General features: G+C 38.5%; 1 protein-coding gene across 3 annotated transcripts; it reads left to right on the top strand.

The window, feature by feature from the left end:
• Nucleotides 1-383: 383 nt before the first annotated feature.
• ttll1 (tubulin tyrosine ligase-like family, member 1) lies at nucleotides 384-9948 on the top strand. 3 transcript variants are annotated; one of them, XM_053508231.1, is made up of 10 exons: nucleotides 384-606; nucleotides 697-894; nucleotides 1868-2076; nucleotides 2170-2350; nucleotides 3970-4107; nucleotides 4213-4321; nucleotides 5224-5367; nucleotides 6919-7005; nucleotides 8377-8540; nucleotides 9253-9948. In XM_053508231.1, exons 2-10 carry the CDS (start codon nucleotides 782-784, stop codon nucleotides 9377-9379), a joined length of 1272 nt encoding a protein of 423 aa, XP_053364206.1. In that variant the 5' UTR covers nucleotides 384-606; nucleotides 697-781; the 3' UTR covers nucleotides 9380-9948. The 3 variants fall into 3 exon arrangements, with proteins under 3 accessions (XP_053364206.1, XP_053364204.1, XP_053364205.1); XM_053508229.1 differs by having other exon boundaries at nucleotides 8260-8540; XM_053508230.1 differs by having other exon boundaries at nucleotides 1868-2350.
• Nucleotides 9949-11974: the final 2026 nt, after the last annotated feature.

Here is an 11974-nt window from a genome sequence, read left to right as displayed (position 1 = left end):
GCCATGGAATTTAATTTCACCTGCTGAATTTTAATTCATATTGAAAGCTATTTTATAGGGGCGCATTTTACATTCCATCTCATGTATATATTATTTAAAAATAGCATCTGTCTGTCAAAAAATGCAACTTTATATTCCCTGCATGTGGAAGGATTTTATGAGCTTTTGCTGAAACAGAACCTTTAAGCTTATTTTATAAATGGAAAGAGATGAGCAGGGGACTTTTATTTTGATATATTGTGCTGGAAACCCAACTGCACTCTTCCCCTTTCCTGTTTCCTGCGTGGTGAGTGAACACTTGACTAGCCAATCATAATATAGGAAGCCCTGAAGGCAGCCAATCACAAGATTGGTGGGCGGGATTTTTGAGAATACTTGTACACCAGGTTCGTTGCCATGGACTTCCTCCTCCCAGGAAACACTTGTGTTGTGTTGTTATTTCACTGTCCACCTAAAGAATAATGCGTTGAAAAGACAAAATAAGCGGACTATGAAATATCACTTAAGAAACGGTTTAAAACAGCGACATTTTTAATCCAACTGGTTTGAAGAAGCTCAGTACATCCTGGTGCTGATGCTGCAGGGATGCTCCTTTGGCCTTGAGCGGTAAGTGTCCTGAATAAGTGGCTGAAGGAAGTGTGTGTGTGTGTGTGTGTGTGCGTGTTATACTTACTGGAAGTTCTTTATGATCTCCAGGAACAGTGTTTGATGGGTGGAGGCAGGCTATCTCATCCTCCCCTGCAATGAGGATCAGGTCCTGTCCATCCCTACAGGAGGCGTGATGGCTGGTAAGGTGAAGTGGGTGACCGACATAGAAAAATCCGTGCTCGTCAACAACTTTGAGAAGAGAGGATGGATACAAGTGACAGACACCGATGACTGGAACTTTTACTGGCAAGACAGCCGTTGTTTATAGCAATATAAGCGTCTATACATTTAAAGGAAATGTCCACCCTTACACATCTTGAAATGTTTGTGATATGTTGAATGATTCTAAACGATTTCAGTGATTAGCACCGTGGCCTCGCACTTCTAGGGTCGGGTGTTCGATACCCGCCTTGAGCCTGTGTGCTTGAAGTTTGCATGTTCTCCCTGTGCTTGGTTGGTTTTCATCATATTCTCCGGTTTCCCCTGACAGTCCAAAGACATAAAACATTCGCAAAAAGCCTGTAGTGTGTGTGTTTGTGTGTTCTGTGATGAATGTTATCCTCTGGACACGTGCAACCCTGTACACAGGATAAGCTGTATAGAAGATTAATTAATTAATTTATTATTCTGGGACTAAATTGGTGGTTAGCATGTGTGCAACGATGCCACAGGGACATTTCAAGTGCTCTTAATTAGAGGAATGCTATAAAACAGCATACGGGGTATTGAAAAGTTTGGGTGGCACGGTGGCTTAGTGGTGTGGCCTTGACATGTAGATTAGGCTAATTGGCATTCCCAAATTGCTCATTGTGTGTGAATGTTGACTGGAGGTCCTACCACTGTTATAAAAATGGGAATAAATACAGTTGGACTGCAGAGGTTCCTAGATAGATGGATGGAATAATAAGCTTATGCTTAATGACATAATAATGAAAAATTCTACATAGCAAAGTCAGCAAACATTGGCTGTAAAGCCCATGATCTATGAGATGATATGCATATTGTTGGAGGGATTAAAATGAAAATTAAAATACTATCAACAAATCAGATGTTAACTCAGAATTTAATCATAAAATAAATTTTAAGTGAAATAAAAAATGACATGGATTATAAATTGTTGACTTTCAAGTTGTTCACGGTGGATGTTCCCTTTAAGCTAATTGATTTTTGCTTGCTCCTTTGAAGCTCACCTTGCTTGTTGTTGAATGCATTTCTACAGGATGAGCATCCAGACTATCCGCAATGTGTTTAGCGTGGATACGGGTTACCGCCTGTCTGATGAACAGATGGTTAACCACTTTCCAAACCATTATGAGCTGACAAGAAAGGATCTAATGATCAAGAACATTAAACGGTACAGGAAGGAGTTGGAGAGGGAGAGCAGCCCTCTCGCTGAGAAAGATGAAAATGGGAAATATCTTTACCTGGGTATGCTTACTATAGCCTGTCTACCCATACCCTCTTTTTTGCTAAACTGGTTACTCCGCCTTTATCTTATTTGTTTTTGTTTGCTGTGGACAGATTTTGTGCCAGTGACGTTCATGCTCCCAGCGGACTACAATCTTTTTGTGGAAGAATTTCGTAAGAGTCCGTCCAGCACATGGATTATGAAGCCTTGTGGGAAGGCTCAGGGCAAAGGCATCTTCCTCATTAACAAACTCTCACAGATCAAGAAATGGTCACGGGATAGCCGCACTTCCACGTAAGATACACTGGGCGAGGTCACATGGCCGTCTGTCTATACAAAAATGCAAGAAGGAAAGAGACATCCATTGTTTTATGATAAATGTATGCACAAGAAAATGTGTTTATTTCTCTTTTTTGTGTGTAAGGTTTATCTATTATTGTATTATTAAAAATTTCATTTAGCAGCTTTAAGAACATTAATCCGCCTAGGCATAGAATTAGAGGATTGTTTTCAACAGATTTACTGTTACTGTTTACTTTAACACTGTGACCACGTGTGTGTGTGTGTGTGTGTGCGTAAAAAAACCCTTTTTTTTTGTGTGTCTGTATGCATGTGTGTACAGCGCGCGTGTACTGTTTATTATAACACACGTGTGTGTGCGCGTGTAAAGCAAAAGAAAGTCTCATTAGAGGGTTTACGGATCTATTTTTTCTGTTTGTGTGTGTGCCTGCAGTTTGTGTTTGTGTGCCCGTGCGTCATTGGACACCATGCCCCTTCACACACACACCCCTCCTTTCCCCTTCACACACAAACACACACACATACCATGCTCTGTCGCGATTCTTTTTAAAGGTAAAGTGCAGGTTAATTAGGTTATTTTTTTCACTTTACAGCAGTGATTCCGTTAGCAAAGTTCCTGGCTAATTTTTCCGATAAAACAGTCTTTCTGTTAATGTGTGTGTGTGTGTGTGTGTGTGTGTGTGTGTGTGTGTGTGTGTGTTTCTTATGGCGAAAACTTTGATTTACAAATGTTTTGAAACAAATTATGCTCTTAATCCAAGGTTCCACTGTAGTGGTTTTGAACCTTACTTCTAGTAAAGTTATTATTGTAAACTAAAGTCAAAATAGTATACAAGATAAAATTTTTACTATATCCTGTTGTTAATTACTGTTGTAAATGCTAAATTTTACTACAGACACTACAGTTTTTTTTTTTAAGAGTTTCCTCTTTCTCAAGGTCACCATATCGGATCATTAAATCCACAAATTATTGGCACAGGCTTTTTTTTAGCGCCAGCTGCCCTTCCTGAGGATGCCCTGCATCTCCAGTGACTGGGTATTCATCTGAGCAGTCCAAGGATAAAGGCCTTGCTCAAGGTCTTGTGTTTGAACCTGTAACCCTCTGATCAGTGCTCCAACATTCTACCTCTGCCTCCAATATAGTAAACGCCAGTATAGTATAGTAATTGCTGTAGTAAACTATAATATTTTTCCTATAGTTAACTGTGTATCTATCTAACAACCAGACATCAATTGTATCATATATATATATATATATATATATATATATATATATATATATATATATATATATAGACAATATATATACAGTATAAGGAACAGTGCCATGTATGTATACTGTATATACATATAAATATATAACATTGGGTGATGCTGAAATTTCCCGTTGGTTTATGCAGGCAATAAAATTACTCTCGTGTGTTAACATGGATGATCTAAAGTGATAATTTGATAATTTGTTTGCTAACTGATTTTATGTCTGGTTAGCAAACAAACGATTTGGTTATGTGAATCAGAATCTTGTTCACTGCTGCATAGAAACTTATGAGTGACCTGAAATAATCATGGTTGTCCTCATTCATGAGTGAGATTGTCCTATTTTATGTCTGCAGGTTCATGGCAGCTAACAGTGGAAAGGAGGCGTATGTGATCTCACTGTATATCGATAATCCATTGTTGATTGGTGGAAAGAAGTTTGATTTGCGTCTGTATGTTTTGGTCACGACGTACCGCCCTCTGAAGTGTTACATGTAAGTATAGACCAGGAGCCCTAAATACTGTATCTGTAACCAGTGATTTACGGCAAAAACTGTAGACATATTCATTTATGATGATACTGTATCTTGCTTATTCAGGTATAAACTTGGCTTCTGTCGGTTTTGCACTGTTAAGTACACCCCCAGTACTAGTGAACTGGACAACATGTTTGTGCATCTGACAAATGTGGCGATCCAGAAGCATGGGGTGAGTATCATGTCAAGAAGAAAGGGTGTTTTGTGTCTGGGAATCCTTTAGAGGGGAAAGAGAATAGCAATCAGTCAGTTAAACAAGCATGGTGCTGCAAAATGATTTAGCTTATTATAATCTAAGGTATTACAGGTATATCCATGTCTTATTGTAGATTTCATTATGACTTGATATCTCAACTTAGATTTTTATAAACCACTGTATTGGTGAACACAGCTCACTTTTGATTGGTGAGAAGGTTTCTATAGCAACAAGGTTCTAACAATAGTGCAGTGTGCAAGGTTTAGGGTTTATATAAATGCACACAAGACATTTAAGATTTCATTATGTCTATAGAAAGAACATGCACAGAGACCTGTATGATAGAAATTTCATATTAGCAGAAAGTCAATCGACAAAAAAAAAAAGTTAATTGTTAATGTGGAGAAGTTTTCTTTGAGCTGGACGGCGCTTTTTAACCGAATCGAAGTTTCTGACACAGGAAAGTCTTTGTGGTTTTTCAGTGCATATTGGTGTCTTATTACTTTCAAGAGAGAGAGAGAGAGAAAATGAGAAAATGAGAGGCTGGTGAAAGGCCAACTGTTTATATCTGCTATAACGACCATGATAATAGGAGCTAATTGTTTCAAGGAGCATTCCAAAATATTACATGTAACTATAAATGTATAAACAAGGGATGTCTAATTAATAAAACAATTAATCAAATCACTGTGGTGTAAGAGGAATAAGACTGTTCAGACTGTGCTGTTGTTGTAAAATAGTAAACTTCGCTTTACGACCGATCTCATCCCACCACCCCGGTTTTCATTATGTTCCTCTTCCTGCATGCTCCATCATGTGTTATGTCTCACAGAAATGCATTACAAGCAACAACAGTTGGACCTTTGTGTGTTATGCAGGATGATTATAACCCTGTTCACGGAGGTAAATGGACAGTCAATAACCTGCGTCTGTATCTAGAGAGCACCAGAGGAAAGGAAGTCACTAACCACCTTTTTGACCAGATCCACTGGATTGTGGTACAGTCTCTCAAAGCTGTGGCTGTAAGTAAAAAAAACACACGCATTAACAGACTTAATTAGTAATCATCTGTTTTGTTCACCATTACAAAAGCATTACTTGAAGTAGCTACCATTGTGATATATTATGAATAAAATAGCATCAAGTACTGTACAGTACATTAATTAAATTTTCGAACAGAGACATAGTCAGTGCTTCATTTCAGGCCGCACCTTATAGCCCTAATTTGAGCTGATTTCATCAGCCAGCTGCAGTTTCAGGTTTGATTATGCGGGAAGGATTTTCCGTCCCATAATTAGAGGTTTCGGTGCTTGCACAAGGTAATTGTAAACGTTTTCACATTAAAGTCGACGCGCTGCACCTTGATAATCCATACTTTAAATTTAAGTCCGTTGTCTGCTGAAACAGCAGAAACCATCGCTGCCCACATGCACACTGATCGTGTTAGTAATATTGCTCTGTTTTTCTCTTCATTTATAGAGAATTTCTGAATGGTACTGTAGCTGACACAAGGGGGAGATACAAATTCAAATCTAGTTTTTTTTTGTGCAGTGGTGCAATAATATAAGTGCATTCTCCATAGTTGTGCAGAGTTAATGTTTGCATACACCAGTTAGCACTAACATCTCAGTGTAAAACATCAAAGCCAGTATGTTGTAGGGTCCGCTTGTGCCACTGGGGTGGCTCTGGCCCCTTGGGGCAAGATTTCACAAGACCACTAGGGGTCCATTGTGGTGTCTGGTACTATAGGACGTTGGCAGCAGATTCTTAGCGGTGTTGTGGGTTGCGGGGTGGAGGTTCCATGGATCGGACTTGTTTGACCAGTGCGCAGTAGTTCTTGGGGAGTACCATCTGGGCCCTGTGCGGAGGGCCGTAGTGCACAGGGTGTTCTGTTGCCTTTCTCTCATGGCCTCAACGATTTGTGCTGCATTGGCTTTTCTGTGATATCGTATTAGAGTGAGAGAGAGAGAGAGAGAGAGAGAGAATAAGAGGCTGGTAAAAGGCAGGCTGGCCTTTGGTTCCCACAGGTATGGGTGAGTTTTGCGAGGGCTTGCCCATGATTCTGTGACCAGTATAGTGATATATAATTGATAATCTTACGACTGATCATTGTATAATACTCATTTTCTAGGTCAGTGTTATATGTTGTAATGTTTATCCAGGCAGCATGAGCACTTGATAACAGGGTCAAAATTCTGATTCAGACCATAATATACAGTACACTGCTTTTTGTTAGAATATCACACAGGAAATTGAATAGACCTAAGGAAAAGTAAACCAACCTTCTTATTTCTTAACATAGCAACCACAAACCTGTTATAATAGTAATCTTTTAGTTACTTGCATGATTTCTCCTGCATTTAAACTACAGGAAAAATTCCACCTGAATAATACATTTGTTAATGAAACATTTGTTTTGTTGAATTTGTACTTAGTGATGACTGGAAAAAAAGAAGCATCATGTTTGCCCAAGTACAGCATTTATTTGTAATGTTAATGGAATTTCTAACCACAAAGCACATTTTACTTAATGCTTTCTTTGTTCTCTCTCTCTCTCTCTCTCTCTCTCACAGCCTGTAATGATCAACGACAAACACTGCTTTGAGTGCTACGGGTATGACATCATTATTGATGACAAGCTGAAGCCGTGGCTTATTGAGGTGAGTGTCGTATCCACGGTATTGTAACTTAGAGTGACGTAATGTTTTCCTAAAATACACTCACTCATCCGAAGAGTCATTTAAATTGTTTAAACATGTGCCAGGACTCTTGAGATGTCACATCACATTTGTTCTCCCTAACATGAAATAATACATAAATGCTGTTTGATAACTCATTTATTAATATGATCACCATGATTATTACTAACGTTTTGCCAAAATTTGTCAATACAACCTGACTATTTTAAGTTTGTTTTTTGTATAATGTAGTGTCTTTAAATTAATTTTTTTCATTTAGTGTTTTTAAATTAATTCAATTAATTTCCAATGCAATGAGCAAGCAAGCTTGCTTATACATTGCATGTGTGATGCCCAATTGTAAAGCAGGAAACTCACTTACCCAGAGTTCATTTTCAGCCAGCTGCATGCAGGGGCATTATCACAGATTCAACATGCAAATGTTTTACTCCACATACATTTAAAAGCAGTTCTTGCTCAGATACAGCACAGAGATTTGTACATGTACACATTGACAGTAATAATATAACTATTATCACAAGGAATTAAATGTATCTTATTCACACAAATTACATATAAATAATTACTGAGGAGGTGGTACAGTGGCTTAGTGGTTACTCCTGCTGCCTTGCACCTCCAAGGGTCCAGGTTTGATTCCCGTCTCTGTGTGCATGGAGTTTGCATGTTCTCCCTGTGTTTGGTGGGTTTCCTCCGGGTACTCCGATTTCCTCGGTCCAAATACATGCAGATTAGGCTAATTGCCATCCACAAAATTGCCCATAGTGTGAATTAGTGTGTAAATGTGTTTGCCCTGTAATGGATTGCTACCCTGTCCAGGGTGTACTCCGCCTCATACCCTGAGTTTTCTGAAATATGCTCCAGGCCCCTGAGACGATGAGTGAGTGAGTAATTACTGAGGATGTCATAATTGAGCATTTTATGTATTTACAGTATGTTGACCGCATGTTAATCAGCATTTCAGTGGGAGACCTTAACTGAAGACTTAATAAAGCTTAAGTTACAAGTTTGCATATGTAACATGTATTTGTTTCGGTCTATCTGTAATTAAATCCGTTGTGATCGAATCCTGGTGTTCTTCCCTTAGACACTAATAGTTTGCTTTGGTGTATAAGAGCATAACAATGCAGTAGGGTGTGTGCACAATGTGTATGTCTTCAAGCATGTAGACTACACCCTCCACTGCAGCACATTGATAATGTAATACATTTCCTGTAGATATCATTCTGGTTCATGGGAGGACATGAGAAAAGTCACTGGAGTCAGTATGCTCACGAACCCTGCCTATCACCACTCATACAGGACTGTGTGTGTATATGTATGTGTGTGTATCAGGTAAATGCCTCCCCTTCACTCACCTCCAGCACTGCGAATGACCGCATTCTGAAATACAATCTCATCAATGACACACTCAACATCATTGCTCCGAATGGTGAGATCCCAGACTGCCGATGGAACCGCAGCCCACCTAAAGAGGCTCTTGGCAATTACCAAGTCCTGTGAGTACTTGCTTCCCCAGCATAAGGATGCCCAGCATATGGTATAGTCAGTGACTAACAACCATCAGTGAAATTATATAGATAACAGAAAGAATACAATGTAGCATGATAATATGTTTTTTAATAATGTCTTATTCATTGTTAATGTAAAGCACATAATTTATTATTCAGGCACAAACGTGTGTAGATCGGTAGATATGAATCAAATAGGTGGATGAGAAAGTTTACATATCAGATGGTTTGTGTGTGTGTGTGTGTGTGTGTGTGTGTGCATGCGTGGGTGCCTGCATACTTTGTATATATAGTGTAGTTGCCTGAGCTCAAATTACTGCATATTTTGCATGCTCTGCCTGTCATTGTGCGGGTTTGCTCTGGGTTCTCCGGTTTCCTCCCACCTTGCAAAAACATGCCAATGGGTGGAGTGGCTATTCTAAGTTGCCCACATGCTGGCCTGTGTGTGTATGTGCGCGTGTGTGTATGAAATCCCGTGATGAATACCTTCATCATGAATTAACTATATTTTGTATTCATTTCCAGCTACCCTTCCCTCTAAGACAATAACCAGACTAAATCAATAGCAGCAAAATTCTACACTGTAACAGGGCCCCCCGCAAAAAAATTATCAGTCGTCTATGTATAAAATAGCTTATGTGAAAGTTGTAGCTATGCCGCATGCTGTTCACATCTGTGTTTATTCTTCTCTGTCCCTCAGTTATGATGAGGAACAGGCTCAGAATGAGAATACGGATCGTGACCTCCGGAGTCGCTCAGGTCAGTCGCTTGGGACAAAGAGCACAAAATCTGGCAGCACGCGTCCAGTTACAGCCACCTGGAAGTGAGATCAAAACCTTCACCACAAAGCAGACTTTTATTTCCTCTATATAAAGCAGAAATATGGAAACATGAAAGCTTTAATAAGAATTTACCTGTACATTCCTGCATGATGTTAAGATTACAGTAAAGACCAAGAGAGACAGGAGAGTTTTTGTTGCATGAGAAATATCACGATTTAAAATAGGAATAAAGAAGGAAATATTAGCCAAATATGATTGTATAGGGGAAAAAAACAAGAAGAGAAACATCCTTACCTATAGACACTCACACTTTCACATAAAACTGATTATGGAAACAGTGTTTCTTGGTCTTTTGTATGAAATGTCACATAGTCACTTTTTTAATGTAACTTACTTACTATTTATGCAATGTTCTTTAAAAGTATATACTGATACTGTATGTATGAAAGAGTGTCTTCAGTATTATGTCTTCTGAGTAAGAAGAAAAAAAAACTTTGCAAAACATGGTGTAAAATCTGACTGCGTTTGTAAAATCATGCTTTAGAGACAATGTGCTCAGCCTGAAGAGGGCTTTGAGATGGTGGAGGAAGCAATGGAATAAACTGTCCAAAATGCTATTGCTCTGTGTCTTTGCTTGTTTCATTTCAGGGCACATTAAATGATGTGCCACATTAAATGATGCCCCCCAGTCAGCAGATATGGTGGCTATTGGTATATTGTTAAATTATTATTATTTTTTTAATAAACACAGGTTAATGAATATGATCTGTACTAGCCTGGAAGCAAGCTGAATAAATTGCTAATAGTGGTTGTTAAGACCCTGTTTCACTGTGTATGGGATCTAACAAAAATGGCCTGACTATAAGATGATGTCACTATTCAAATGAAATGACACAGCCATCATCTTAATAAGGGCACAGAGAGAGAGAGAGAGAGAGAATGACAAATGTAACACACCCAACTGTTGCTATTTTCAACGATGCTTTGCTGCACCTGTTTGCTGTATAACTTTGTGAACATCTTCCTTAAAAGCATGACAGTTTCAGAACCCACATGAAACCAATATCAGGTCATATGACCAAATAATATTTTTAGAGTACAGCTTTGAACACATGACTGACTTCTATCCAATCAGGGTGAGGTTTTGATGATATAAATGCAAGCGTTAACATTAAAAATGACACTATTTTATTTGGTCAAATAAATGTAAAAGTTTAAAACTACATCTGGGTTAAATATTGGATAAAAATGATGTGACTTTTTAGGATTTCACATCCAGGGGATGTGAAATTAAACTGTTGAGTGCTAAGTGAAAGTATTTGCGTGAATTGGAATTCACCTGGTTGAGAAATGTTTTTTTTTTTTTTTTTAATAATTGTCCTCTTTAAAGACATGGATTTAAAAAAAAAAATGCTATACAAAGTCTTGATAATCCAAACATGTCTAATGCTCCTTGCAGTCAATCAGAAAATAAAGGGCATCTTACAGGGTGTTCCAGGGTCATCTTCTAGTCTTCTGACCCACTTAAGGCATCCACCGGCTCTCCTGGCCCACAAATATATATATAAAATTAAACCAAAGTTTGCTTCAATATATGAGATTTATTTTGTACATTTAACATTCTACAATTTTTCTGGCTCACCAGTTAACATTGTCTCCTCAAACCTCCAGGGTGAGAGGATAAACTTCATATCTGGTCAGTGTGCGTAGAGTTCACCCTTTTTCTTTAGGTTTTGCGGATTTCCTCAAGGAACTCAGGTTTCCATCACAGTTTAAAAATGTGTAAGAGTCCAAAGACAGCCTTTTCCAAAGTGTGTGAGTGCTCGTTCCCTGTGATGGGTTGACACGCCATCCAGGATGCCCAGGGTCACAGGAGGCCAGCAGGCTATCCAAGGGGACTTGGGACACTAGAGAAGGTACACTCTGAACGCTAATCCATCACCGGGCACAAGCACACCCACACACAAATGTCATTTAGAGTAATCTGCATGTTTTTGGACTAAGCAAGGTAATTAATTCATTACTAAAAATTATGATATAGCGCAGCGGCACGGATGAGTAGTGGTTAGGAGAGATATGGTAGAATTACATCTCCAGGGTTGAGGGTTCGATTCCCACTTCAGGTCTGTTTACAAGGAGTTTTTATGATCTCCTCATGCTTGGTAAGTTTCTTCTGGGTTCTCCGGTTTTCCTCCCAAAGTGAAAAGACAAAAGACGAAAGAGCGTGTGTACTATGGAATGACACCAGACATGGCTCCAGACCTCCTGCAACCATGTACACGTTAGAAGAAAGGGTAGGAAATGAATAAATTAATGAATGGATTAATGACAGATGATTTAGATTAAATCTGGCAACACTGCTTCCTAGATAAGAATCGTTTTTAGGACCGATTCATTAGCGTATTAAACTAATTATTATATAATTATATAATAAATAATAACATAATTATCCATCGGTTATATGACTAATTTTCTCAAACACAACAAACAATATCTAAGAATAACGTTTAGGCTGCTAGTCCGACCTTTACACGATGATGAAATGTAATAATGATAAGCGTAATGTAATAATACACTGATGTATTGATCTGGTGATGATGAATCGATTCGGTAAAAAGAATCATTAAAAATGAATCGATT

This window comes from Clarias gariepinus, chromosome 12 (genome assembly GCF_024256425.1).
Source record: "Clarias gariepinus isolate MV-2021 ecotype Netherlands chromosome 12, CGAR_prim_01v2, whole genome shotgun sequence".
Classification (NCBI taxonomy): Eukaryota; Metazoa; Chordata; class Actinopteri; order Siluriformes; family Clariidae; genus Clarias; species Clarias gariepinus.
Note: the sequence above shows the minus strand (reverse complement) of the source record. Positions and strands in the feature narration are given on the sequence as shown.

What these genes read in the sequence shown, in the direction of transcription:
- ttll1 (XM_053508229.1), top strand. Translation starts at nt 782, where the DNA reads ATGGCTGGTAAGGTGAAGTGGGTGACCGACATAGAAAAATCCGTGCTC. An exon ending in TGAAGCCGTGGCTTATTGAG is followed by an intron (nt 7,006 to 8,259) that starts GTGAGTGTCGTA and finishes CATTTCCTGTAG; the next exon opens with ATATCATTCTGGTTCATGGG. An exon ending in CTTGGCAATTACCAAGTCCT is followed by an intron (nt 8,541 to 9,252) that starts GTGAGTACTTGC and finishes TCTGTCCCTCAG; the next exon opens with TTATGATGAGGAACAGGCTC.